The sequence below is a fragment of the Penicillium canescens genome (genome assembly GCF_028828765.1).
Source record: "Penicillium canescens strain IBT 15451 chromosome Unknown utg000008l_segment0_segment0, whole genome shotgun sequence".
Taxonomy (NCBI): Eukaryota; Fungi; Ascomycota; class Eurotiomycetes; order Eurotiales; family Aspergillaceae; genus Penicillium; species Penicillium canescens.
Window position 1 is genome coordinate 421,401 of NW_026703970.1, and position 27,127 is coordinate 448,527.

Consider the following 27,127-nt stretch of genomic DNA (forward strand, 5'->3'; position numbering starts at 1 on the left):
TCTGCACACGGGGTTTTCCAAATGCCTTTGAATCATGTCGACAGCTAATGCTAATGGGACAATAGATGAGTGATTCAAAACATTTCTATCGACATTGTTTTTTGTTTCATGGGCCTATTAGCCTCGTTCGAATCTCTCTTCTGCCGCGATGGAATTCAAGGTTGGGGCTAACTAATAAATGCCGCGTCGCCGCAATGCCACAGAGTAGCACCAGCATCTGGTGCGGCAGCCAGCCCAATTGTGGCAAAGATAGGCTCAAATATGTCTGCATTATCGCGTTAATCGGAAAGAAGATATTGGTTTACCCCGAGAAGGAAGAAAAAGTGAGATTAACCGGACTTCAAAGATAGGCCCGGGCTTCGGCGTGCTACCTGGATGGGGACAAGTTACAATGTAAGTCGTTATCGCCTGAGAAATTTAGAGAATTAGCCTTCCAAACTGGGTAAGTGTGATTGCCTCATTTCCGTACTTTGTGGTATCAGTCCCGTTCATATAAGAAGCGCGTGCAAGTACCAGTCTCAAATACATTCTCGAGTTCTCTGGACAAGCAGCAATAGACCATGTCACCGATCATGGCCGAGTCTACGGGCATAAGCCTGTCCGACTCCCAGGACTCTATCCAAGAAAAGTCCGCGGTCACTGTCGCCACTGAAGACACACCAAAAGGCAGTGAAAACGACCCTAGCGGCGAGAACGACATCGAAAACGAGGATGCAATTATCGTCACGGGTGCAGATGCTGCTTTGCATTTGCTACCACTGCGAGACGACTTCGACAATGTTCTGACTTTTCGAAGTATCCTCCTGGCCTCCGCTCTGGCTTGTTTCCAAGCTGTGATGTATCAGATTTATCAAGTGAATAAACCTTATTCTTTGCTATACTCCCCAATCTTTCTGACAAAGTGATTTCCAGTTCAAACCGACCATGATCACAATCCAAGGAACTTTTATCGTACTCATCGCTTACTTCGTGGGAAATGCCTGGGCGAAATTTCTTCCACGCGGGGATGCGTACGAAGCTCGCTGGAGGGCAAAAGGGGGCCAGGGAAAAATGCCTTGGTGGATTCTAGCTCTCAAGTTTTTAAATAATGGGCCGTGGAGTCTAAAGGAGCACTCGATATGTGCAATCACTGCGACGTCAGCTTCAAATGCTGCAGCAGCCTCGACAGTCTTTGCGGCACAAGATCTCTTCTATAACGTTCCCCTTAGTGCGGCCACCGTCATTTTGAGCACCATCTCTATTGGTCTGTTTGGATACGGGCTCTGTGGAATTATGCGTCCTATCGCTGTCTGGCACACCGAGGCCGTCTACTGGAGTACTTTGCCTACTGTAAAGACCCTCCAGGGCCTTCATTGGCAACAAGTGAAGAACTCAAAGCCACTCAGATATTTCTGGTATGCCTTCACCGGGATGTCTCTCTATGAAATTATTCCTGCCTACATATTTCCGTGGCTTAACTCTGTCTCTATTCCGGTATGTGACATCAAAATCACCAGAAAATGCTCGTTTTTCGTTGGTCTAACCAGAAGCGCAGTGTCTGGCCGCACAAAAGGCGACGGGCAGCAAGGGTGCCGTACTCAACAATATCTTCGGTGGCTCTACCACAAACCAGGGCCTCGGTCTCTTCTCTCTTTCTTTCGATTGGCAATATGTAAGTAGTTATTTCGCACAGGTGCATCTTGTAGCAACAAGGCTGACCCCTACAGATCACATCCTTTCAAACATCTCTACCTTTGAAATTGCAGCTTCACCAGGCCGCAGGAATCGGTGCCTGTTTTATCGCCATGATCGGAATCTATTACGGGAACGGCTGGAATGCGAGATCGCTGCCATTCATGTCAACAAAAATGCTCATGACCAACGGTACCAGGTACCCGATAGATGACGTATTCCCCGGCGGTGTTCTCGATGAAGTCAAATTGTTCGAATACGGTTTGCCGAAGTTGACGGGAACATTTGCATTTGCTATGTTCATGGCAAATGCTGCAGTATGTTTTCTATCGAACTTTCTTCCTCACACGCTGACCATGCTCTAGATCGGTGCTCTAATTGTTCATTGTATCCTCTTCTGGGGCAAAGATATTCGACGGGCATACAAAAGTGCCAAAGAAGGGAGGTATGACGATCGCCATCATACGCACATGACCAAACACTACACAGAAGTACCGTGGTGGTGGTATGGTTTGATCCTTGTGGGCAGCTTCGTTCTCGGTATTATTGTGGTTACGAAAGAGCATGTTACTCTGCCTGTGTGGGCGTATGTGGTCGCCTTGATTGTCGGAATCATAATTGCACCCTTCGTGAGTACCAAGCAAAGCGTCCGTGGGCCACCTCTAACAAGACCACGCTCTAGAGTACCATCCTATATTCCCGCTATGGCAATGGAATTGCTACCAACAATCTATCAAAAATGCTGGCAGGACTCATGATTCCCGGGCGTCCGGTCGGTAATATGTACTTTGCTGCTTGGTCGCACAATGTTATCAGCAATGCAGTCAACCTGTCTAATGATTTGAAGATGGGTGAATACCGTAAGTGGTCTCTGCTTTCAGTTTCGATTCCAATCTCGAGCCGACATTGATATCATATCTACCTAGTCAAAATTCCTCCCCGCATCATGTTCGTCACCCAAATTTACGGCACTATACTTGGTGGCTTCATCAACTACGCCGTTATGATTTCTATTGTGTCTGGTAACCGGGATCTTCTCGTCGACAGCAACGGAAACTCATCTTGGAGTGGTGCGACTATACAAGCCTTCAATAGCAATGCAACCTCGTGGGCCCTTGCATCATATCTATACAAGACGGGGCGCCAATACTCTATGGTACCTATTGGTATAGTTATCGGCGGCGCTGCTGTGGTTGTTCATCGGCTCTTCTATCAAGTATTCACTCCTCAGCCATCTCTCTTCTACCTAAAGCCGAAGCTGACCCATATTCCGTTTCCAGTTTGTACCAAAGATCGGGAAATTCGATGTCGCCGAGCTGAACATGGCACAATTCATTCAATATGCTGGATATATCCCATACAACCAAAGCCAGACCTGTGTTCTCTTCAGCTGGATTCTCAGCGGTATGTATGTCCAGTACTACCTCCGGAACTACCGACCCCGCATCTTCAAGGACTACTCATATCTCATCACTGGTGCCTTTGATGGGGCCAGTCTTACGGTCCTTTTCATTCTCTCCTTCGCTGTCTTTGGGGCCGGTGGAATATCACATCCGTTCCCAACGTGGTGGGGGAACAATGCCGAGGGGAATTACGATTGGTGTCCCACGGAGTAGTGAATAGGGCAGTGGGGTCGATCTCCACAGGGCTGTCAACATACATCGAGTTACTACGTCGATCTTGGGGTTAGATCTTAGCTGATTTGCCTTATTTCAAGATAATTACGGAATACAGACTTTAATCTAATATCTTGCCCCTTCATGGCATCTAGAATTAATCTGGATGAATACAATCTGGACATATATTATGAGACATGTATGATATTATTCGCCTTCCTGCATCATTCGAGGTGCGGGACAGCGCGCAGCATTGCAATGGGTCGCGTAATAAATTGAGCGAAATCGTCCAGGTCTGCGAAGTCCTTGTTGTTTCTTCGTTTTGGGTCGAGTAAAAGTTCCAGTTCAATGCCGATCTTGAATCCAGCGTCCATGGTAGATGTGGTTATTGAGAGAAGCGGCTTGAAGGGAAGTGGAAACCGGACAGAAGGGCGGGAAGCAGAGTCAAAGGAACGGTGGACGGAGAGGATGAGGAAGAGCGCAAGTTGGGAAGGAACAAGTGAAAGGCTTAAGGTGAAACCCACCATATCAATCTTGGTGCGAGTCTCGCTGGGGCTCTCTGCGTCTCTATCATCTCACATCAGTCCGACAGTTCTCCATACTGTACTTTAGTTCTTTTTCTGTTTTCGGTCTTATTATGAGCTTTAAACTAGCTAATGCAAATCTAGACATGGATGCAAGCGCGATCACAATATGGGTTGTCACGCGATTTTGTTGGAACCCCTGCACGTTTTGAGGAGGCCGATTGGCAAGAAGTAATTGTAGATGAGCTACTCAGATAGCCAATCAATATTCAATAAATAGAGGCCTATTGCGAAGCAAAGATGCATGTTCACTCTGTACATTGAACTCGTAGTAATACCAAGACCACCAACCTAATCAACAGTGCCGTGGAAGTGGCCTTATGTGCCTTCTTTCTATGTCTTTCAATTTGTACTGTGATCGCATTGTTGCCCACAATTCACTGTGACAGGGAGAACCAAGGGGCCACCACTTGTTATTAAATTACATTCCTGGGCACAATCCCAAACATTACCAATGACACGAAGCCACGGCGCACTTTTAGTGTCTAGGAGAGTATGGGAGACAAAGAAGATGCTTCGCTTAATGTAAATCCTGATCTTCTGGAACATCAACGTCGGACTAGGGACTTGGCCAAGTCTTTCCCGCTAATCAGCGGGGGTAAGAACTGGAAACTACACGAGGAGAACAGCATGTGCAAGGCAATAAATAATTGGCGATAGAACCTTACGGTGCGACATGTTCTTTGTTTGGCTTTTTAGCTCAAATTCCGCGACCCTGAAATGTAAAGCGGCCGCCAGGGGATTACTCGGAATTCTACAAAAACAACATAAGCTACAACCTTCCCGTAAAGCTCAAGTCACTCTGCATTGTTATTCACCTCACTGTTTTCTTTTCACAATATGCGCTCATCATGGGTGATCTCGTTTCTAGCCCTTGGTGCTAATGCCCAAACAATATCAGAATGTCCCCTTCTTGGGCCAGCATTCCCGGCCCCAACTGCGCTGTCAAAATCCGACATCTTCCTCAGGGCGACCGAGAGTCTGACTTTACAGCTCAAGGAAGCGATTGATAATGGAAGCCTCCCGTCGACGTCATTTTCGGTGCAGGTTTTCAGCGGCCAAGAGAATCATTCGGCGTTTAGCTTTTCGCATACAGATGGTGGAGTTGTAAATGGTTCAGTAGGTGTTCAAGAAGTGAACGAAGACAGCGTTTTTCGCATTGGCAGCATCTCAAAATTGTGGACTATGTTTCTTTACATGACCTTGAATGGAACAAAATACTTCCAAGATCCCGTGGCCCAATACGTTCCTGAACTACGAACCAATCACAAAGCGAAACATACAAGAGATGCAATTGACTATGTACAATGGCACGACGTGACCATCGGTGAGCTGGCCAGTCATCAAGCCGGTATTCTAAGAGACTGTGAGTTATTGAATATGCAATGTGACCGTCAGACTAACGAATTTCAGATGCATTCGGAGATCTTGGGTTGCAGTGGACTGCCCTCCAAGCGCAAGGATTTCCTCCCCTTCCAAAATCTGACCAGCTTACCTGTGAAAGTGCCTATGCATGTGGTAGAAAACGTAAGTCATTAAAGATCCTCGTATTATTACTATGGTTGATTGACTAATGTGGTATTTCCAGAGTTTTTTGACGGCGTGTTCAGAGCGCGTGAGTAGAAGAAATCGTGTGAATTTTGATCTAACTCTAATGGGGCTTTTCTCCATAGGTCCCCTCGCTGCAACCTCTCATACGCCGCTATACTCTAACGCAGGCTACCAAATTCTTGGATACGCATTGGAAGCAATTGCCAAGGCCGACTATGAAGACATCTTAATTGATCGTCTGATTAAGCCACTCAACCTAACCCGGTCTGGTCTTCAACCTCAGCCGCAATTTGGGGTGATTCCCTCCAACGAGACGTACAGCTGGTTCAACTATACGGTTGGTGATGAAAACCCGTAAGTGCCCACGCAGAGCGTAGTGCGCAAGATACTTACCCTTTTGCTAGGGCCGGAGGAGTGTTCTCATCCTCAAAAGACATGGCTACTGTCGGTCGGGCTATCCTTTCAAGTGCTCTGGTTGACCCAGCTATCACAAGAAGATGGTTAAAGCCAGCAACGCATACCTCATCCCTACAGCACTCAGTTGGAGCACCATGGGAGATTTATTCTTTCACAACTGACAGTCGTCGAGTTGATCTATATAGCAAAGCTGGGGACATTGGGGTGTACTCAAGCTTTATAGGTCTTTCCCCGGACTACAATGCTGGCTTCACCGTTCTGCTTGCTGGTGATAGCAACCCGCACCAGATGACAGCGACAGTTGCCGAAATGATTGCAGATCTTGTGCTCCCAACACTTGAGGAAGTTGCCAGAATTCAAGCGTCTCAACGATTTGCGGGGACATATTCTCTGTCGCGTGATGGTTCGAACTCTTCGATTACCATCACGGCTGATGATGGCCCTGGGCTGAAAATCACAGAGTGGATCAGCAACTCTGTTGACATGTTTGAAACCTTGATGGCTTTGGAAAAGATGACAGATCGTACGGCGCTAAGTATCCGTCTACAACCAAATGGTCTACAGACAGCAGGACGAACCTCATTCTCAGCCGTTATCCACGCTGCCAGTTCGGCATCAAATGCTGGACCTATCCTCAGTTCTTGTTTGTCCTGGATTCTCCTTGATTCATTTGTATACGGCAACATTGGCCTCACGGAGTTCGAGTTCGAACTGGATGACAACGGAGATGCTGCCGCTATATCTCCCCGCGCGCTGCGCATTACTATCCCTAGGGTTTAGCCTGCTGATGACCACGGTAGGGCTGGCTTTATACAGTTTATTAAATGCTATATGTCAAGCTTAGCCTGTATTGGACATCAACTTTTGCTCCGGAGGATCGTGGCATGGCGCGACCAAGTTAGAATTAGAAACGGAGAAAAAGGTTACAATGATATTATTGCAAATAAGGACTAAACCAATATGACAGAGAAGGTCCGTGCTTGAAAGATTAAACAAGGGCTACTTGGATCACAATCGTTTGTCAACGCGAAATATCTCGCATGCAAGGGTCAAGGTAATGAATTTAGTGTTTTACTTTTCAAAGCATCCGTGGGTCTGGTTTGAGCATTCGAGCTTAATCTAAGGCCACCAGCTAGACATTTTTGTCCCTAAATTTGTAGGAATCCTTTGGCATGAGTGCAAATTCCGACTCACTCACATTTCGAGGATAAGGGCTTGGTCGGTTATAGCGAAGTTCCTGACACACTGACCGATCGGCCCGAAAAGACCTTGTGGACCATTGACTGTGTCACATCCGATAATGTATCAGTGGGCATTCTGGATCGAGGGTATGGTATGATGTCAAGCATAGGAAGAATTAATATCGGCTTCTAGAACGTGGGATGTGGGGAGACCCCAGATGGCATTAATAGATTAACCCCATGTGTGCCCATAAAGCTATGTGCCGATGACGCGCAACTATCGCGACAAATATACATGTATACAGAAAGCACAAGAAAAGGAGAGGTCTACATAAGAGAACGCCAAGTATTGCCAATCCCGGCCAAGGAAGGTTGTGGGTAGGTTTGACCGTCAGTCTGACCGGAGAGCAGGTTCGGATAGTGAAACGGCACCGAAGGCTTCGGGAGTGAGACCGGTAATACCTTGGCGGCTATTGGCCGTTTGGCGCAAGCCAAGTCTTGAGTTGAACTACCTATGGCCTTCTTGGAGATACTGCCAGATTCTTAGAAGTGATTATTAGACCGAAACCATCCACTCAGTAGAAATTTATAAGTGCAGTGCTAGTGGGCATTCGTCAGATCAAGTAAGGGCACCTATGACGTTGGCCGCTATACCTACCCGAAAGAGTTAAAGGAATGCTAATAAGACACCTAGACCATTCCACACTTGGAGGTGATGAGCAGACAAGAATGCTTGGGCTTTTTGAGGGTTTGCGCTTACGGCCGATCAATGTTAAACGAACTCGGTTTATGCCCGAGGATCTCCCGGGCTAGCCACGTCTTCTTACTCTGGTTGGCTCGAGTGGTCCCTTTTTTTCATTTTCTTTTTTCATTGTTCATGGCGCATAATCATGTATGACTTCATTGCCTGCTTTCACACACGTGCAAGTATAGTGTGCACGTTCATATCGCTATACAAACATGACATGTGATCAAGAAATCTATTGTAAATGTTGTATCCTAAAGTGGAATTAGTGAGCACCCAATCCCGTCGCTGCTACCCCGACCGGGCCATGTATCGAGCAAAGAGCCAAAAATGACTATTGTAGTCGGCTATGTTTCTCGACTACTATTGACGTCAGAGCTTTGAACTGAACTTTAGCTGTGGGGCGCGCTAAGGAAGCATAGCGATCCGTTGTTCGTTGATCGCCCTTGTTAGGAAATGACGTTGCTGAACAGGACTCAAATCCAATTAACATCAATATATCCCTTATTTATCCCTTATTACTAGTGCTTCGAAGTCACCAGGACTTCTGTTTAAGATCTTCATCTAAATTAAGCTCTTTTTTAACAGTAGGTCCCCAACAGCTACACCTTCACTTTATGCATAGTTACGCCAGGAGGGCCCACTATTTGAACAGTGTAGATCCACTATAAATCCGGTTTGAGAGGCAAAGTAAAGACCGAAAGCAAAATTCGAGTGCGTGTTGTCCGAGGTAACATGCAGATTCTGCGTAAATATAACAGCTGGGGAAGGTCCACAAATGTTTCTCTTTTGTTCAACTCCTTGTTTGCTCCATCCGCAGCCCCCCGCATACTAGGATGTCTCCCCCAGAGCAACCGGAGGTCCAGCCTCAAGCTGCTCACGAAGAGAGTAGACCGATCTCTGCCAATGACAATAGCACCGATAGCGAATCTAGTGAGCCCGTCGACATCTCCGCAGAGCTCGCAGAGAAGCCAAGTGAACGGTCTGACGGAAAGCGCGAGCTCAAGGAACAGGATTGCTACGAAATCCTAGGCTACTCGTGGCCCCGATGGAAGAAATGGACGTACCTCGCTGCGGTCGCATTCGTTCAGGTCTCCATGAACTTCAATACTTCAGTCTTCCCTAATGCTATCAAGCCTCTTTCAAAGGCCTTCAACATCAGCAACCAACATGCTCGGACTGGTCAGATGGCCTACCTGGTGACTTACTCTATTGGTTGTGAACTTTGGGCTCCATGGAGTGAGGAGTTTGGTCGCTGGCCTATCCTCCAGCTCTCGATGTTCCTGATCAACATCTGGCAAATTCCGGCGGCACTTGCTCCGAATTGGGGATCTATTGTTGTCGCCCGTGCCTTGGTTAGTGCTTTTTTCCCAATGCGAAAACCTATGACTCTGGAATGATAAACTAACACTCGATATAGGGTGGTCTTTCTACCGCTGGTGGTAGTGTCACTCTTGGTCTAATTGCCGATATCTACGAACCCGAAACTCAGCAATTCCCTCTCGCCTTTATCGTTTTGTCCTCCTGTATCGGTACCAGCATCGGTGGTGTGATCGGTGGACCAATTCAGCGCTGTAAGACACTCCTATATCACTCTCCCCCTCCTTGTGATACATATACTAAGACGTCTGTTAGTCCTTGATTGGCAATGGTTCTTCTGGATCCAGCTCATCTTCGGCGCTGTCACGCAAGCCATCATCTTCTTCATGCCCGAGAGTCGTTCGACTATCATCATGGATAAGGAGGCCAAGCGCCGCCGTAAGACAGGCGAAGACCCGAACATCTATGGCCCTAACGAACTCAAGTCTCCTCGTATCTCGATGAAGGAAGCCGGCAAGATCTGGATGCGACCCTTCTACATGCTTCTGAAGGAGCCCATTGTTCTCTGCTTGTCTCTCCTGTCTGGTTTCTCCGACGCTTTGATTTTCACCTTCCTGGAAAGTTTCGCCATTGTGTACGAAAAGGGATGGGGCTTCGGAATTCTTGCCCAAGCCTGGGCTGTCATTCCCATTAACGCTGCCTACTTTATCGGTTACTTCAGCTACTTCCCATGGTTCTTCCGTGACCAGAAACTTCGTCTCACACATGGTGATGCGGCTATCCCTCCTGAGCGCCGCCTCAAGTGGCTCCTTTTCCTTGCACCCCTTGAGCCTATCGGTCTCATGGGCTTTGCCTGGACATCCTTGGGTCAAGAGTACAACGTTCATTGGATTGGATCCATGATTTTCTCCGCATGTGTCGGTATTGCCAACTACGCCATTTACCTATCCTCGGTCGATTACATGGTCGCTTCCTATGGTGTCTACTCTGCATCTGCGACCGGTGGTAACGCCTTTGCGCGTGACCTTCTGGCTGGTATCTCCGCTATGTATGCGACGCCTATGTACGAGAACATTGGCAACAAGTTCCAAGTTGAGTATGCCAGTACGATCCTTGCCTGTCTTTCCTGTCTTGTCGTGCTTCCCATCTACGTCTTCTATTGGAAGGGACCTCAAATTCGGGCAAGGAGCAAGTTCGCTTCCACCCTTGCCAACGACAGGGCGCAGAACCAGGGCCGTCGTGTCAGCAAGATCAGCCGCGAGCCTTGATTTACGAATATGCACATTCGTTTGCATATGGAAGAATTGTGATTCAAATACCTGTATATGTGTCTCCATATATGTACATATGACCTGTCGAGAGTTGAAGCATGATTTTCCTCATGCTTGCTACTATGTCAACCCCATGGGATGTGATTCAGGTTGAATTTGGATTTTACGTTATATACCTAGCCAGTCAATCTGATTGAGTGCACTTATCATATAACCCATGACTGGACACCTCTTAGTAGACTGATGATCCTAGCCCATCCTGCTGTTTCGCATTGAGCTGTTGTAGACTTGTGTTTCCAACAGTCGGTTATGGACTACAATAATGTGATCCTCGTTTTATTTACTCTGTAGTCGCAAGATTCAACGGTGGAAGAGACACTATCATTCCCACGAAGACGTCATCAAAGGTTTCCCCCTTTGGGGATGTGAGCCTATCTGCAGCCAAGGCGTGGCGTTAGCATGGATCCAGCAGGGATGTGCATTAGACTAGTTCCACGCGCGCACTCCCCTAGTCTCAGGTGTCCCCTCTCTCGAACCTTTGAAGTTCCTGATCACCACCATCAACAAAATGATTACCAGCACGATTGAGATTGCCGCTCCGCCCGCGAAAGTGCGCGATATTGTACGTTCCTGAAACCGACCGTGAATTCGTGGCGAAAACAAGGCACTAATTCAGTTCCGATCGCAGTTGCTTAACTTTTCGGCATATCCCGAGTGGCACACGGAATGGCTGAAGGAGATCCAGGTCAAGGACAGCAATAAGACCCCACAAACGCTCAGCTCCGGAGACAGGATTGAAGTCAATATTGAAAACTTCAAGTTTGTGGCTGAAGTCCAGGTGAATAATTGGATTTTAACCTATGATCAAGGAGAAAATGCTGAAGATTACATTTCAGGAGAACAGTGAGAACTTATTCTCCTGGCAGGGCCCGCCTGTCTTTACCATTGCTGGTCTGCATAAATTCCACATGGAGCCAGCTAACGACGGTGCATCCACTGTTTTTACTCAGACTGAGGATCTCAAGGGTCTTCTTTCATTCATTATGAGCCCTTCGCTGCTTGGAAAGAAAATGGCCGCCCATTTTGACATCTTCCACCGGGACCTTAAAGCTCGGGCCGAGCAAGCCTAATTTGGGGGCCAATTCCGGATGGGGCCATATCCTTAAGCGCACAGATTCTCAGTTATTATGCACGCCCTCTTGTTTTGTTATCTTGTTACCTGCGTCCTTCAGGATATCTTGCAACTTTTACTTTTCGGTATCATGGAATAGGAAATCAATACACTGAAGGATTTTGAGCGAAAAGTAGTTTGGAAACCCGGTAAACATTCGTTATATTTTCCTGCGCCTAGCCGTAGGTCGTAGGTGCTACCCGCAATGGAAAGCGAAGTAAATTTTATGAGGGGCGTTGGGTAGCTGACAATAAGATATTAATGAGGCCCTTGCTAGCTGGGGCAAGTAAGTCTGATGCAATAGTAATGAATAACAGAGTATACCAGGGCGTAATTTTACCCCTCTTCTTATACATCTCTTGGAATTGAAAAAGACAGAGCAGCACTGACTAAAATTGAAATCAGTATTGTCTAGCGGGTATTCCTCAGCAATGCAATTTCTGCGCCAACGGAAAGCTTTACTGGAGAAGATGTGCTAACAACAACCGAGTGAGTCATTTGTCCCTCTGATTGGAGAGTTTGTTAACAAATACGTCGTAGTGTACTCGGATTGGGCATTGACGTAGCTGGTCTGATGTGGATGGTGTTGCTGTTTGTAGCTCTGGCAAAACATTATGGGAGTTTATGTCTGGTGATCGAGAAAATGAAATCCACAATCCGTTTATATTGTGTCCCGGACTCCAGCTCGTCTAAAGAGCATAGCTGAAGAATAAGCTTTCTATGGTACTGTATACCAACATAAAGGTTTAAGTTTCGGGTCCCGGGAATCTTCAAGCGCATTCTGACCCATTCATGATTGAGGTGTCGTTCAAACCCGAGTTGTTGTAACACAGATCAAGGGCTTGCCTGACTCTCGATATTTAACTACCCGTCTTGATCTCAGGATTCTCATTGCATCATGGCAGACAATCAACATCAACCGGATCCATTCGCCGAAGGTCTCTGGGTACTTGATGATACTGGAAAAAATCTCGGATTCATGCGCGAAGAAGAGCTCGACCGGAATTTCACCGAGCTCGCCGATAATACGTTGGTTGAAGAGACATCCCCAGAGGCCATCACCAAATACCTTTGCACCCTGACTGCCACTCAGACGAAGATACACGATGACCTGCGCGACTTAGGCTGGAACTACGCTGCCATTCACAACTTTCTCACTATTCTTGAAAACGCACAGCTGTACAATTGTGCAATGCTACGCAAAAAGGGATACACAGAATCTGAAATTGACAGGCTCGACGCTCTTGGCAATCAAAATTTGATGGATTTCTCGCATCTCAAACGTGGACTTGCCAGCTTAGCTGATGAAAAGTATCAAATGCAACTGTACTTACTGGAGGAGGTGAAACGAAGACGTCTGATTATGCTTGGAGAAAAATAGCTGGAAGTGAACGTCATCAACTTTCAGGAGAAAGTCAAGCGGGAAGATTTTAGGGGGGGGGGGGGGTGTTGTTTGCAATGGACGTCTCTTTCATGTGCCATTTTTATTGTCTTAAAGTCAACCAACAACTTTGATATCAACCTGGTGTTACCTTTTCCTATTGCTGTTTACACCCCATCGTCATCTTTATCCAGTACCACGCCGGTCTTTTGTGCCTCCTCTTCATTAAACATATAGTTTCTATATGCTCTAACCCAGGTCCATCACGCATTGGCTGATCAGGTGGCTGTGGGAATGGATCGCGCAGATGAGACTGCTTTTGCACCTTTATATTCCACTAGCGAAAGAGATGAACATCGAACTGATATAATATTTGCTGCTATACAAAACTTCAAAAGTCTGGGCATCTAATCGTAGATCTCATAATCTCGACAGTAGTAACGGGCTATATATGCAAATGGGTTTCAAGCAGAAACAGGAGTAATTTTGGTGACCTCCTTGAGGTCCCTGCTGCTGAAACCAACACGAAGCGTGAATTCACCCTCAGGGATGAGCCACTTCTGCGAGACGATATCCCAGTAGCTCAAGTCCCTGCGCATCAGCTCGAAGCTGACATCGCGCGACTCGCCGGGTCCGAGGGATACCTTCTCAAAGCCGCGAAGCTGCTTGAGTGGTGTTCCCTCAGGAGCACTGTCGGGGAAGGTGACGTACAGCTGGGGAACTGTTGCACCCTTGACGTCGCCGGAGTTGGTAACCGAGACGGTCACATCGTAGAGTGTTTCCCAGAGGGCGGGGTTTCCGCCGGGCTGGATGGGCCGCTCCTCGGGAATAGAGGAGATAGAGTCAACCACGGCCTCGGCTTGGATGTCGGAGACGTTGAAGGTGGTGTATGAGAGACCGAAGCCAAATTCGTATTGAACGGAGATGTTCTGGGCGTCGAAGTAGCGGTAGTCGATTTCGAGCTTCTCGTCAAACCAGGATTGCCAGTCGTCAGCGCCCTTGGTGGACACCTCGGTGGTAGGCGGGGCGTTGTAGTCGCTGCTATTCTTGGCGATAGTGTAGGGCAGATGTCCGGCAGGGTTGACGTCTCCGTAGAGAACGTCGACAATTGAGTTACCGGACTCCTGGCCTGGGTAGTGTGCGGCAAGGATGGCGGTGACATTGGGGTTGCCGGCGAAGGGGAGGACATTGATGCCAGAGGAGTGGGTGACAACGATAGTGTTGTTGCAAGACTTAGCGACGGACTCGACCACGTCGTTGCCCTCGTAGTCGATTGACAGGTGCTCACGGTCCGCACCTTCTTCGGCCCAGGTCTTGAGGAAAACAAGGCAGACGTCGGGAGTGGAGGGCCAGAAGCTACTGACGGTCGAAGTGGCGATGTGGGTGTTGTTCAGCCAGTATTGCACAAGCGAGTTGTCCTCCTTTGCGCGAGTCTTCACAGCATCTAGCGGGGAGACGAGATATGTGAAGCGTCCAGTTCCGGAACCACCACCGGAACCGAGAGTGCCATATTCGAAAGTCGCTTGGTTGACAGGACCCATGGTGTTCTCACCAGCATCATTACCAAAGACAGCGATGCTCTTAGGGGCTTTCAGAGGCAGGGCACTGTTCTCGTTCTTTAGCAGAACGGTTGCCTCAGCTGCGAGCTTGCGGATCAACTTGGCATGGTTTCCACGGACATCACGGCTTCGCTCGCCAGTGAGGTTAAACTCGCGCAACCAGGTCGACCGGGGCGAGAAAGTGTTGAGGTCAGCAGAGGATGGGTCCACATCGGGGTAATCCTCGTCCTGGCCGAGCCAATAGTAAGGTGTCATGATACGAACAATCATATCATCGACGCGAGACTCATCCACAGTTCCGTTGTTGACTGCATAGGTAACATTCTTGCCGAAGAACGAGCCGGCTTCGGGAATCATGCCATACGGACCGAGCCCACCGGGCATGTTCATGTCGAGACCGCCCTCAATAGAGGCGACACCGGAATGAGTGCCACCCCAGTCAGACATAACGTAGCCCTGGAAGCCGAGCTCCTCCTTTAGCAAGCCATTGAGGGCCTTAGAATTCTCACAGGCGTAGGAGCCATTTAAGCGCTGGTACGCGCACATGAAGCTGGAGGCTCTGGCACGGACCGCATCGGCAAACGGCCACAAGTACAGTTCGTGCATGGTTCGGTCATCGATGTTGGCGGACACGGCCTCCTGAATGACGTCTGTGATTGTGCCATTGGAGTCGTAGGTAGGGTTACGCTGTGTCTCTTGTTCGTTACCGATGAAGTGCTTCGCTGTGGCTTGCACGCCAGCGTCCTGGTGACCACGAATGGTTCTCTCCATGGCAACACCTGTCAGGTAAGGGTCGGCTGCGAAGCCTTCCCAGTTGCGGCCCGCGTAGGCAGAGCGTCCGAGGGGGCCAGCCACGGGACTGAGGGCAATATGGGCACCCTTTGCTTTGAACTCTTGGCCCATCGCGTAGCCTCGCTTATAGAGAAGGTCTCTGTCCCATGTGGATGCCACGGTGACACCAGCGGCAAAGACACTAGCATAGTCGGCCACTCGGATGGACAAAGGGCCGTCTTGCAAGCAAAGACCAGGGAAGCCCAGACGAGGAATGGCAACAATGTTTCCCACGCATGGTCCTGGCTGACCGGTAACCATGTCAGCCTTCTCTTCAATAGTCAGCTTGGCTACGAATTGTTGGGCTTTGGAGAAGGCTTCATCCCAGCCGCCTGATCCGGTAGCATTGGCTATAGTTGCGGTTAGCAAGCACCATAGTGAGGAAGATCGACTAGGAACAACATACGCGAGGGAAGAACAGCAGGGGAGTGTCCATAAGCGCCCAGGATAGTAGTGTTCTTAGGCTGAACATAACTGAAGGCAGATTCACTTCGAGATGTTCCATCAAATGATTGGCCGTTGACCACTGTGGCAGCCAACAGGCCCGAGAGCACAAGCTGAGTGATAGCCATTTTGTAGACGCCGCTTGCTCAGAAGTGAAGCCATACCGAGACTCAATGGCCTTACTTATATAGCTAATGACTCTGCAACTATAGAGAGGGGAAGTCAGTTGCCGGAGTTCTGCCGTGATTTGGTCCGGGGTTCTACCGGGGAATTACATTACTTGGCGTGGGGACCCCACAATCCCACTTGCCCCCAACAATCCGGGGATTATGCACGATTATTACCGCACAGAATCAACGATTACAAGGCATCTGTGGCTTTCTCTACGGTTCTGGCGTCCCTGAGCCATCGGTCCAGACGGCTGCCAAGTGTCAGCCATTCATTTCGTCGGCTGCCCGGGGCCCAAACGTGAGGCATTTTAAACGATCACCGGCTTGGCGACTGCAATAAGCTAGCCGGTGTCTTTCCCGAGAACTTGATCGAGAATGAAAAACGCTAATACTTGCCGAGGAAGGTAATTTAAGTGCGCTCACCGGCGTTACTTCGGATGTCATCGTAAAGTTTCTGTGCGCCACGAGGTCACTGCGGAATATCGCGACTCATAGCGAAAGCCTCAGACGGCCCGATCTCGAAGTGTTTCCGTGAAGTCAGTGCCCAGTGGCCGGGGACGCCTTTCACCACCGAAACTGGCCACTCTTGCAGTCGTGTAGCACGGTTCTTCGGTCTCGGATACCTTCATAGCCGGCGAACTTACTGCACTTGGACACTCTACCGACTAATACTCTCGGCATGTCGCGGAAAGGTCTACCGTTGGATTATTAGAGCTGGAGAACACGAAACGCTCACCCCTCAATCCTTAACAAAGCCTCGTTGTTACATTCTCGTACACCGAGGCACTAGTAGTTAGTGATATTGAACCGGTCTTTTCACGACTCCTCGCTCTCCATAAAATCAAGGAAATTGCGGTCATATCTGTGATTAATCTCTATACTTGTGCCCAGCTGCTAACGCCGTTCCTGTAGGGTAGATACATTTCACCTCCTCACCTGCGCAACTTTGAGGTCTAGTAGACGGACTTGTAAACGCCACACAAACCACCATAATTTCGGCACTGGGGTTATGCCGAACCGATCTTCTCGGCAATGTACCCTACAACTGTTGAGGAGCGGGTTAGCGGGGAAGTTGCGGAGAAGTTGTGAATGGTCTGATTGTTGAGGGCGTCGATTGTGAGACAATAGTGGATGTTGTGGTAACGAGTTGGAGGGTTGGCACCGTTAGCAGGAAGTATTGCATACTCCGGTGAATAGATGAAAACTGTTTCAACATATTGGGTCCTTCCTTTGGTGGAAGTAGCGAATAAGTGGGGAAGCCACGCCGAGGTCGGCCGAGTACACAAAGTCAGAGAAGACAGGGAAGAACATCAGTAACAATGCTGATAGCTGTTCCCATGACTGCAACGGGGTAAATCGTCATATCAGTATAGGCTGAAATATTGTTCCTCCTTAAGTCTTCGCTGCTACTCTGCTTTCTGGCGCTCACTTCTTTACAATCCTTGGCCTGACGGGGAGCAATGAGCAATGCCGACCCTGGCGAAGCAGCCGGACTTGCCTTTCGGAACTCCAGCGATGCGGGCCCGGCAAAGTATCTTCATCAGGCCGGGGCTATCCACACGGCTCTCGGTGAAACTTCTTGCAACTGCTCCCGCTTCTTTGGGTGTTATGTGCGGTGGATTTTGAGCCAACTCCGTATCAAGGCAGTCACCAAACAATATTGAGATTCTTCCGGGTGCTATGAGTCAGTATGAACAATGAGCTAGGCAAGGAGAGCCGAAACGATGGTTTGGAAAAGATGGAAAACAGTGAGACGTTTCTAATTGTTTCTCTTTGCCATAACGAGCAAGGACGAGCTTCTGTTATTCCAAATGCGTGAATTATAGGCAAAGTGAAGCAACAACAGCCTAGGACATTAGGGGACTTAGGCGAAGCTTCACAACTCTCACCCGTATCACATACGCCCGTTCCAGAGCATTTTCCATCACCATTTTGAATGCAATAGCTTGATCAAGGGCACCCTAAGAATTATTTATACACAGTGACGAGTCTTAAACAGATGGTAAGCTATTGTCATTGATCGCAGATTGACTACAAGGTGGGCGGGCAGTATATATTTACAAAGCCGCACTCAAAACAACTTCACATGGATGAATTTCCAAACGGTTTCTCACGAAGAGATCCTTCGTTAATAGCTTCCAAGGTATTTAAGAATCCCATTGGTACATAATTTTCGGCAAACAATAGTGTTATATTCATCTCAAAAAACTGGTATAGAAGGGTACGAATTCTCATTCAGCAGAAGCCCAATCTGCTACACATATTGTCATTGTTTCGTTTCCGTCGCAATCAAGCGCTTGATCTTCTTGACGAGCTCTTGAGTACCGTAAGGCTTATGAATGATGTCATCCATTCCAGCATTCATCATTTCATCTTGTTGCGCGTCCCTCACATTCGCCGTCACCCCCAGAACCGGTACATGCCCTCCAGTTTCCTTTTCAATGTCCCGAATGATTTTCGTTGCCGAGTGGCCATCCATAATAGGCATCTGTTGGTCCATGAGGATACAATCAAATGGAGTGTTCCGGCTCATATCCAGAGCCTGTTGGCCGTTGCATGCTTCTGTGATATCAAACCCCTGTGCGCTCAATTTGCGCGACACAATCCTTCTGTTGATGAAGTTGTCCTCGACAAGGAGAATGCGGTCGCCGGTGCCTTCTCTTTCCATATCAGAATTTTCTGCCGACCTTTGGTTCTCGCGATTGAAATGACCATCGGAGACCTCACGCGCAATGCTATCTGTGCGTGTCGTTCTTTCGTCGTTAGGTGCACCCATTTCTGCCTCCCCAATTTTGTCCACGGGAGGGTTTTCAGAGATATCGGGTTCTTCGGTAGATTCGTTGACTCCGTTCATTTCATTTCCGAGCATTTGAATATCGGAAGATAACTTATCGAGCTCAGAAGCATGAAGGTTGCCGTGGCCTTCATCCGTCGTATCAGTGGTCCGGCGCGCCTTGAAAAAGAAGCCGAAAGTACTTCCTTGTGCTTCCTTAGAACTCACACCAATCTCGCCTCCATGTAGATGGCAGAGTTGCCTACACACGTTGAGGCCGAGACCAGAGCCACCGTAGATACTCTCAGTCCTGGGGGTGGCTTGGTTGAAGCGTTCAAACAACCGTTTTTGAGCTTGGTCCGTTATCCCGATACCAGAGTCCTTGACTGCAACCATGATATATACAGATTCACCCTCCCCCCATTCGGGTGTGTTCGTTGCGTCTTTGCGGAGTCCTTCTTCGCCGGAATCAAAGAAGACGACATTTGGAGGGTAGGACGAGGGACGCTCGATGGCAGCTCCCATTGAGACTCGCAGCATTCGTTCGTTTTCGGATCTAGCGGTAAATTTAATGGCATTTGAAAGGATATTAATGAGCACCTGGCCCATGCGGTCAAGGTCTGCCATGACCCAATCAATCCCACAGTTGCCATAGGAGACATCGACCTTGTATTCAAACTTGATCCTCTGCTTTCGGATCTCGGGTCGGAATATAGAGATTGGAGTTGTGAGGTGTCGTTTCGGCTGAACTTTGTGGGGGGACAAGGAAAGCATGGAAGCGTCGAGTTTGGAGAAGGTAAGAACATCGTTGACGATCTTCTTTTGGTGTGTGATGCAGAGACTGATGGTCTCCGTAGCTTCGGTGATGTTAGACAATGGAATATCCTCCCGCTTCGTGTTGTAGATTGCCTCCTGAATGTCTTCCGTGCAATGTAGGATAGCCGACAGGGGATTCCGAATTTCGTGACTGATCATATCAATGAATCGCTCTTGCTGCTTCTTGCGGTCCTGTGCGTCCTGTGCAGCCTGCCTCTGGACGAGTTCCGCCTTCTTCTCTGGTGTAATATCCGCGATTGTACAGATGAAGAGCCCATCCTCGCTCGGACCAAAGAACTGCACATCTTCATTGTCCAACCGTTCCAGTGTCATAACACACCACATCGAATCTGGGTCAGGCGTATGGTACTCAATCCGCAGGGCCTGTTTAGGTTCGGCAGCCTCCTCATACTCAGTGACCACGCGTTCATAGTCGTCTTCGTGGACCGATCGCAGCCAGCACTCGGAGAAATTCGCGCTCGTACATGGAATCAGTCTTCGGAATCGGCGGTTCACGGAGATGAGTTCATATCGATGGTTGAGGATGGCGACGCCGTTCGGTAGGATGTCGGCCAGCTGTTGTGCTGTAACATTTCGATTGAAATTGAACGTCATTGATTTTCTCGGATACCTCGAATCGGGTTTCTTCCAGTAATGACGGAAGAATGCTGCTGTCACGTCTTAAGTTGCCTGCTATATACTGTCCTCACGGATACAGGTGATTTTCATCGCAGGTAGACTGGAGGTTAGTGACGTTGCACGAGTTGACTTGAGGTTCCCAACCCGAACAAAACAGTGGGATGTATAAATTCAGAATATATCACAGTTTCATACCAAAGATTAACAAATGTACAAAAGGCAATATCATTAATCGCGGGGATATACTATTGTCGCTTGACTCCCCTCCGAATTTTGTCTTGTACGTCATTATTGTGGAGTTTATGACTTGGTGGACTTCCAATTGCGCTTCTGGATGTAGTACTCCATGTGTTTTAATTGGTCGGAAAAAGGATCCTGGTGCCTAATAATACAGGCATTAAATGACGTCACTACATCCCACGCATTTTCGGCAGTTTGTGCTGTTTGGTTCGTTCCTGCCCCTGGACACCTAAGGCGATACAGCCTGCATAGTAAGCTAGAGTGCTAATCTCACACTTACTTTGAGATTGCATACTCCGGAGGTGTTCAGTCTCGCCATTCTGCCATTCAAGCGCCGGAGACATGTGAGTCCAGCCCAAAATTCACCCCTTGGGCATTCCGGCACGCCCAAAAGTCCATAACATGAGATCCATTTGGACCTGATTGAATATTTATTTATTCGAGGAACATTTGCCAGATAATATTCTTGAGGCACCTGGCAGGAACGACGCTGAACCCACTTCGTGTGCTCCAACAGTGCTCGAAAACCTGACGCTTTAGGGTATGAATCAATGCCCGACATGAGATTTGTGCTTATGGGATGTTAATATGTCCTTTCACGCCTTGTTATCTTCTCTTCATGAGGCCTTTGTGGGTTAGGAAGTACACGTGTGAGGGATTCGGGGTGAGAGTGGTGAGAGTGAGGGTCTTGTCATAGTGATCCTCGAATGGGAACTTGATATCTCCTCTCGTGGGTGGAGTAGGCCGGGAAAAAGGCGGGTGTGAGCCATGACTCGATGCAACTAGTATGAATTTCGGCCTCGTGTATAGAACGGAAAAGCAACGGATTCTCTTGGCGGCAAAAGGAGTATGGGATGTTGGCTACGTAGATCCAGCATATTCTTGGCAGCAATATGCTAGGCTGCATGATAACTAGAACAAACGCCGAGACTACCGGAGCCCAAAATTGTTGTCGATGAACCACGGCCATTGACTGGTATAGCGAGGGATTTGTCGAAGTGGTAAGTGTCTCGAGTCCATATTTTCAGCAACAAAGTACTCTGGTCGATGATCACAGGTATCCATTTCTTGCAGGTAAGCGCTAGAATTAGAAATTGATTAAGACGGCAGGACACATGCACCGCATGCATACGCTTATGCAAAGTGATAAGCCCATGAAGTGTATCGCAGGTCAGTGTTGGCGAATCATGTTCCGGGCAAGGTTCAGTCCACAGCTCTATTCACCGTAGGCAAGCATGCTAAAGATGCGGTGAGTATTCGATATGGTTCTAAGTCTTACTGTTGAAGATCAAGGACCCAATTTAATATTGTTGCGCAATCTGGCATTTTATTTAGATCTTGCAATAATTGCCGATCCTCGGGCGGTTTACGGATCATATGGTCTAAGCGTTAAATGCAATGGCGATCGACATTTTGGCAAAGCTAGAGAGAAGGTTCCTCTCAAATTATAGACGTAAATGAAGCTTCTCTGGTTAGTTCTTTCACCATTATCAATGTGGCTACGGCCAGGGGACTCGGGCATTACCAATAGCTATGCAAAACCTGTGGGGCATCAGCCGTTGGCCCACCTTAATGCAACATGTGGGAGGGCGGTGCCCAAACTGCTAAACGCAAAATCGGGGCGACTTTGATTGCTCGAAAAATTTGAGAGCGGAGAAAACCGAACTCCACTTGCTCAGAAGAAAAAGAAATCTAGAAGTCTGCCAGGGGGCGACACGCCTGGGATGAGCTGTCGAGACGGGATGAAAAATCAGCGTGGCGAATCCCATCTAATCTTTACTTAATCCAAAGATTGGTTATTTCAAATGTTGAGTTAGTAAAATAGACGCAATGGCGAATAAAAAGACAATAAAGGCTAAGAAACATCTACACATCCGACTTCTTGTGAATGCTTAGAGTTCCTTTAATCGGCTGGGAATTTCGCGATGTGCGGGTAATTTAGCCCTACCACCGGGATCCCGGAGCCACAAAAAGTTCGGCCCGATAACAAAACGCTCGGGTGCCGTAGACTAAGTTTTTTTAGTGCCCCTACAGTAAGATCCTTAGTAGATGGTTCGTATTTTTTGATACATCGTTCATATTCGTAAGCTCCAAGCTCTAGCTGATCTCGATAAATAAGAGAATTGGACTGAACATGTAGATTGCGTTATCAACGCACGTTTTTAGACAAATCCATAGTTTTATCTTGCATGTGAGCGACGGCTAACCAGTGGATCGACTTATCCACTCCTCGTGGGTCGTTGTCTTCTCAAAATGGCAACCCGAGTATCTTGCTCCAGTTTAAGATGTTTCTCAAAAGGGTAATCCGAACAACTTCAATCCACTTTTTAAAATGGAGCGATTGAAGATTTTGATTTTTTCGACTATAGTAAATCTTATATTAGTATGAGAGTAGATGCTAGTGCTACCTGGCACATCCGTTTTCATCTTCATCCAATTTTCACATCCATAATGGGCATTGTTGGCTATTTCAGTCGACCGCGTGGCCATCAGGTGCACGGCGGTGATGGTACTATCACCCCAGACGAGCCGAAAGTCATTGAGCCTACAATTATCTCAAGTCCTGAGTCTTCTGGTACTGCTACACCTGCGCATATGCTCCCTTCTCCTGCTGGCAGTGAGGACCCTCTTATCTTTGAAAATATCCCGCACCAATTTGGCCGTCTCGGTTCTTGGAGAGGATCCTTGATTTTGCTTGTCACTTCCGGATCTCAGTTCCTCGATAATGTTTTCATGACAAGCGCCAACATTGCTTTGTCGTCAATCCAGCAAGATTTCAAGGTTTCCAGCACCGATCTGCAATGGATGATTTCTGCATATACTTTAACATTCGGTGGCTTCCTCTTGCTTGCTGGTGCTTTATCTGACCGGTATGTTTCCCTGTCGTTCTTTCTGTTCTTCCGCAAGGAACACCTTTTTCTAACCTTCACAGGTATGGTCGAAAGAAAATCCTCTGTCTAGGACTTTCTTGGCTATCTATTTGGACGCTGGCCATTGGATTCGGCCAGTCGTTCATTCAACTAACAGTATTCCGTGGAATCCAAGGAATCGGAGCAGCACTTACTGTCCCATCCGCCATTGGAATTATCAGCTCCTACTTTAGCGGTGTTGATCGCACCCGTGCCCTGTCAATCTATGGAGCCTCTGGTACCCTGGGATTCTGCACTGGTCTTATCTTTGGTGGCTTCCTGACTTCTTCCTTGGGCTGGAGGTACATTTTCTATTTGATCGTCATCATCACTGGCTCATTGGGAATTCTTGGTTTCATTGTTTTACCCAGCGATGTTCCATCTCAAAAGAAGCATGAAAGAATGGACTATATTGGCGCAGTGATGTCTACCGCAGGCTTAATCCTGCTTCAATTCGTGCTTTCCAGTGGTGGTACCTACGGCTGGGATCAGCCATTCATCATCGTGCTGTTGATTGTCGCCGTCAGCCTTCTTGTCGGATTCACCATCCTCGAGAAATATATCAGCAACCCTATCATGCCGCTTTCCTTATGGAAAATTCGCAATTTTGCCGGTCTCTGGGTTATTGGTTTCAGTAAGTACCTTACTTCATGACGAGATTTGGTGGGCATTGCTAACGATCACTAGCTGGCTATGGTACCTACCAGAATGTCATCTACTACCTCGTTTTAATGGCGCAGGAAGTTGACAAGCTTTCCGCTGGCGACACAGCTCTGCGTTTCTTGCCCATGGGAGCGATCGGATTTATCGTTTCCTTAGGCACCGGTAAACTTCTGGAGTATATGAATGGAAAGCACCTTCTCATCGCTGGACTGGTTCTAGCAGTAGTCGCTCCCATCTCAAGCTGTTTGACCTCGAGCCCTGAGACAGGCTTGTATGTATCTTCACCCCATTTATGAAAGAGTACTACTAACTTTTACAGCTGGCTCAACGTTCTCCCCACATCACTTATCAGCATCTCGTCTGTCTCGTTCATTTTTGTTACGACTAGCACTGTGGTACTGACAAGTGTGCCCGTCGAAGTCAAGAGCTTGGCTGGTGGAATGGTGAGTTTGCTTGTCCTTGAAAATATTCAACGTGATTTACTGACAATCTGAACCAGCTCAACACTGCATTCCAAATTGGCTCCGGTGTTGCATTGGCTATTTCAGCCGCCGTCACCGATGCAGTTGATATACAGAAAGGACATAGTCTCGCAGAGCAGTACGCTACCGGCCTCTGGTGCTCTGTCGGACTCGCTGGCTTTGGACTCATCATTGGGTTTATTGCAGTTCGACAGAAGGGCATTGGTCCAAAAGACAGACTTGGGGCCGGCCCGGTCGCTATCTGATTTCGTGTCATGCTCCATTTAGATGCATATTCATAGATTATAGATGATAGATTTTTGCTTTTTTGAGCCCTTTCATATGGGGTTATCATGGAATCAGCGTTTGTTGCAACGAAGGAAAAAGCGGGTTAGACATGTGGCGTTATTTTGAGTTTGTTAACAAATTTTTTCTACTTGGAAAGTAACTGTTTCAACCCCACGATCGAGTAGCTTGATGAGCTCATACATAGATAGGCCAAGCTACCAAATGATAGAATATGGAGGATTTATTTTTGAATGAAATGCGATTGAGCTTAGGGAGTACTTCAATACCTATTAGTTAACCGATTTCCCCTGTCTTTTTCTTGTGGACCCATATACCGCCAAATTTCCTAACTCAAGCCTGCGGACAATTGCTCATTGAAGCCACTATTGATCAAATGCCTAGTTGTGGAAGTTCCGGAAATGCGGCCTGACAAACAAGGCGACAAGAACCATCAATAGTCACGTGAGTATGGAATCAGCCTTGCCGGATTGAGTACTTAGTCATGTGGGGCTCAACTCCGGAACCATGGATGGATCGCAATGCATTCACCTCTGCTTTCAATACGTTGTTTCCGGTAATTTGAGGAATGCAAAGAAACGTATTTATCTCCATGTTCCCATACAGGTGGGAGACTCTTGATGAGTCGTTGTCAACCATTCAGCGGTGGTGCAGATGATTGAAATCTCACCAACCCCTTCATTACAGACACTCACAATGATCGCTAGAGGCAAGATCTTGCAGATGGCCGTGGCGGCGTTTGCTGCGTATTTTGTTTTCACTGTACTTGTCAGCCATGTTGGAAGCAAAGCCTGGACTAGCCCTTTGCCACCTTTATCGCAAAGTATGGTGGGCAGTGGTGTCTTCGACCATATTCAAAACCGCACCCTTGGAGTGAGTTCTCATTTCCTGTTTCATAAATCTCTTATTGAGGCCCATATTTAAAACCTAGTTCGAGCATATATATGCTCTCAACATGAAAGAGCGAACCGACAAGCGCGATTTCCTGACGCTGGCAGCTGCGGTGTCAGGGTTCAAAGTGGAATGGCTCGATGGAGTACGCCCAGATGATCTGCATCCCAAGGCTATGCCCGATGTGAGCATTGTAACTCCCAGTGAATAAGCCTTCTGCTGATAACTGGCTTAGGGACTGGATACCACGGTGGTAAAGCCCACTGCTGTTGCATGTTGGCGTGCTCATATGAATGCATTGCTCAAGTACGGTCACACCCTAGCCTCCCTAGCAAGTCTATGCTAATACTCGGCCGCTTTTGACTAGTGTGATCAATAATGACTACTCCACCGCCTTAATATTAGAAGACGACGCAGACTGGGACGTTAGCCTCAAGCCCCAGCTACGAGAATTCGCGCGTGGGCTGCATGCCCTGAAGGGAATCGACCAGATCTCCAAGGAAGCTCCTTACGGGACCGACTGGGATCTTCTCTGGATTGGAGGGTGCGCATCTGGACCGAGTGCCAACGAGACAAGCTTCTATGCTATTCCCATGGATCCCACAGTGCCCAAGTCCCAGCATCGATCGACCTGGGGTGGTCCTACAGAAAAATGGAAGGAAAAATATCCAGAGCTTGCGGAGGACTCAACTCGGTTTATTTTCCGAGCTGAAATGGGCTGTTGTATGTTTGGATATGCTGTTACACGCAAAGGCGCACAAAACATTCTCTCCGCCCTTTCTGTCGATCATCTGGACAAGCCGGTGGACAATGCCCTTGGCGATCTGTGCGCAGGTCTCTACGGTCGCCGGAAGATTGAATGCTGGGCACCATTCCCTAACCTGATTGGTACCTATCGAAAGGCGGGCTCGGCTTTTCGGGATTCCGATATCGAGAAAACCAACGTGGCTGACTTCCATGAAGAGCAGGCTTGGAATATGGTGTACAGCACGAGGCGCAATATACATAGGCTAGTGGCCGGAGAAGACACTGTTTTTTCACAGTGGAAGGACGAAGATGTGTCATGGTCGAGCCCGGAGATTAATCACAAGGATTTTGTTTATCCTGGGGGTCACCTTGTTAACTAATTAACTATATGCTGTCTTATTGGATAGAATTGCACACATCCGATGTATATATGGAACATTTTACCACAATTGCTCTTTGAACGATCTTCATCTCTCAAAATCGACTGATCGATGCTTCTTGAAGTCGGTGCCAAGGGCTACAACAGCGCCTCTTGACCACTTGGACAACTAGTAGACACTACCAGCAAAATGTCTCTTTTAATCGAAAACAGACAAAACATATATGAAAACGGAAATGACGATGATAATAAGTAGACCTGATAAATTAAAACGATATGCTAACGCCACGAGTGGGGATAGTGCGAATATATTTCCTTGTCAGCACTGATGGGTGTATTTTGAAATAGGATGCCCCTGTATGCCTGTATATTGAACCCAAAGCTATAATTG

General features: G+C 47.9%; 10 protein-coding genes across 10 annotated transcripts; 7 read left to right on the plus strand and 3 right to left on the minus strand.

Moving 5' to 3' along the window:
• Nucleotides 1-541: 541 nt before the first annotated feature.
• Nucleotides 542-3,400, plus strand: N7446_011033 (OPT family oligopeptide transporter). The gene is made up of 8 exons (XM_058519776.1): nt 542-854; nt 913-1,473; nt 1,535-1,651; nt 1,707-1,988; nt 2,037-2,300; nt 2,354-2,531; nt 2,598-2,887; nt 2,952-3,400. The coding sequence occupies exons 1-8, from the start codon at nt 561-563 to the stop codon at nt 3,285-3,287; spliced, it is 2,322 nt and encodes a 773-aa protein (XP_058367300.1). The 5' UTR covers nt 542-560; the 3' UTR covers nt 3,288-3,400.
• Nucleotides 3,401-3,511: 111 nt separating this feature from the next.
• N7446_011034 (uncharacterized protein) lies at nt 3,512-3,814 on the minus strand (the record flags this gene model as incomplete). The annotated part of the gene is made up of 1 exon (XM_058519777.1): nt 3,512-3,814. The coding sequence occupies one exon, from the start codon at nt 3,812-3,814 to the stop codon at nt 3,512-3,514; it is 303 nt and encodes a 100-aa protein (XP_058367301.1).
• Nucleotides 3,815-4,711: 897 nt separating this feature from the next.
• On the plus strand, nt 4,712-6,619 carry N7446_011035 (serine hydrolase domain-containing protein; the record flags this gene model as incomplete). Its single annotated transcript, XM_058519778.1, has 5 exons — nt 4,712-5,237; nt 5,285-5,398; nt 5,460-5,486; nt 5,545-5,776; nt 5,827-6,619. The coding sequence occupies 5 exons, from the start codon at nt 4,712-4,714 to the stop codon at nt 6,617-6,619; spliced, it is 1,692 nt and encodes a 563-aa protein (XP_058367302.1).
• A 1,731-nt stretch (nt 6,620-8,350) lies between these two features.
• On the plus strand, nt 8,351-10,398 carry N7446_011036 (uncharacterized protein). Its single transcript, XM_058519779.1, has 3 exons — nt 8,351-9,120; nt 9,186-9,339; nt 9,401-10,398. Exons 1-3 carry the CDS (start codon nt 8,602-8,604, stop codon nt 10,351-10,353), a joined length of 1,626 nt encoding a protein of 541 aa, XP_058367303.1. The 5' UTR covers nt 8,351-8,601; the 3' UTR covers nt 10,354-10,398.
• Nucleotides 10,399-10,924: 526 nt separating this feature from the next.
• On the plus strand, nt 10,925-11,486 carry N7446_011037 (SRPBCC domain-containing protein; the record flags this gene model as incomplete). The annotated part of the gene is made up of 3 exons (XM_058519780.1): nt 10,925-10,978; nt 11,045-11,194; nt 11,253-11,486. The coding sequence occupies 3 exons, from the start codon at nt 10,925-10,927 to the stop codon at nt 11,484-11,486; spliced, it is 438 nt and encodes a 145-aa protein (XP_058367304.1).
• Nucleotides 11,487-12,425: 939 nt separating this feature from the next.
• On the plus strand, nt 12,426-12,908 carry N7446_011038 (uncharacterized protein; the record flags this gene model as incomplete). Its single annotated transcript, XM_058519781.1, has 1 exon — nt 12,426-12,908. The coding sequence occupies one exon, from the start codon at nt 12,426-12,428 to the stop codon at nt 12,906-12,908; it is 483 nt and encodes a 160-aa protein (XP_058367305.1).
• A 464-nt stretch (nt 12,909-13,372) lies between these two features.
• On the minus strand, nt 13,373-15,870 carry N7446_011039 (beta-glucosidase; the record flags this gene model as incomplete). Its single annotated transcript, XM_058519782.1, has 2 exons — nt 13,373-15,648; nt 15,705-15,870. The coding sequence occupies 2 exons, from the start codon at nt 15,868-15,870 to the stop codon at nt 13,373-13,375; spliced, it is 2,442 nt and encodes an 813-aa protein (XP_058367306.1).
• Nucleotides 15,871-18,178: 2,308 nt separating this feature from the next.
• On the minus strand, nt 18,179-20,116 carry N7446_011040 (PAS domain-containing hybrid sensor histidine kinase/response regulator; the record flags this gene model as incomplete). The annotated part of the gene is made up of 1 exon (XM_058519783.1): nt 18,179-20,116. One exon carries the CDS (start codon nt 20,114-20,116, stop codon nt 18,179-18,181), a length of 1,938 nt encoding a protein of 645 aa, XP_058367307.1.
• A 2,715-nt stretch (nt 20,117-22,831) lies between these two features.
• N7446_011041 (MFS transporter) lies at nt 22,832-24,679 on the plus strand (the record flags this gene model as incomplete). Its single annotated transcript, XM_058519784.1, has 5 exons — nt 22,832-23,250; nt 23,313-23,923; nt 23,977-24,223; nt 24,272-24,395; nt 24,452-24,679. 5 exons carry the CDS (start codon nt 22,832-22,834, stop codon nt 24,677-24,679), a joined length of 1,629 nt encoding a protein of 542 aa, XP_058367308.1.
• Nucleotides 24,680-25,239: 560 nt separating this feature from the next.
• On the plus strand, nt 25,240-26,737 carry N7446_011042 (putative LPS glycosyltransferase; the record flags this gene model as incomplete). The annotated part of the gene is made up of 4 exons (XM_058519785.1): nt 25,240-25,592; nt 25,651-25,794; nt 25,846-25,916; nt 25,978-26,737. Exons 1-4 carry the CDS (start codon nt 25,374-25,376, stop codon nt 26,735-26,737), a joined length of 1,194 nt encoding a protein of 397 aa, XP_058367309.1. The 5' UTR covers nt 25,240-25,373.
• Nucleotides 26,738-27,127: the final 390 nt, after the last annotated feature.

What these genes read in the sequence shown, in the direction of transcription:
- N7446_011033 (XM_058519776.1), top strand. Translation starts at nt 561, where the DNA reads ATGTCACCGATCATGGCCGAGTCTACGGGCATAAGCCTGTCCGACTCC. An exon ending in TTAACTCTGTCTCTATTCCG is followed by an intron (nt 1,474 to 1,534) that starts GTATGTGACATC and finishes CCAGAAGCGCAG; the next exon opens with TGTCTGGCCGCACAAAAGGC. An exon ending in TTTGAAGATGGGTGAATACC is followed by an intron (nt 2,532 to 2,597) that starts GTAAGTGGTCTC and finishes ATATCTACCTAG; the next exon opens with TCAAAATTCCTCCCCGCATC.
- N7446_011036 (XM_058519779.1), top strand. Translation starts at nt 8,602, where the DNA reads ATGTCTCCCCCAGAGCAACCGGAGGTCCAGCCTCAAGCTGCTCACGAA. An exon ending in TTGTTGTCGCCCGTGCCTTG is followed by an intron (nt 9,121 to 9,185) that starts GTTAGTGCTTTT and finishes CACTCGATATAG; the next exon opens with GGTGGTCTTTCTACCGCTGG. An exon ending in CGGTGGACCAATTCAGCGCT is followed by an intron (nt 9,340 to 9,400) that starts GTAAGACACTCC and finishes GACGTCTGTTAG; the next exon opens with TCCTTGATTGGCAATGGTTC.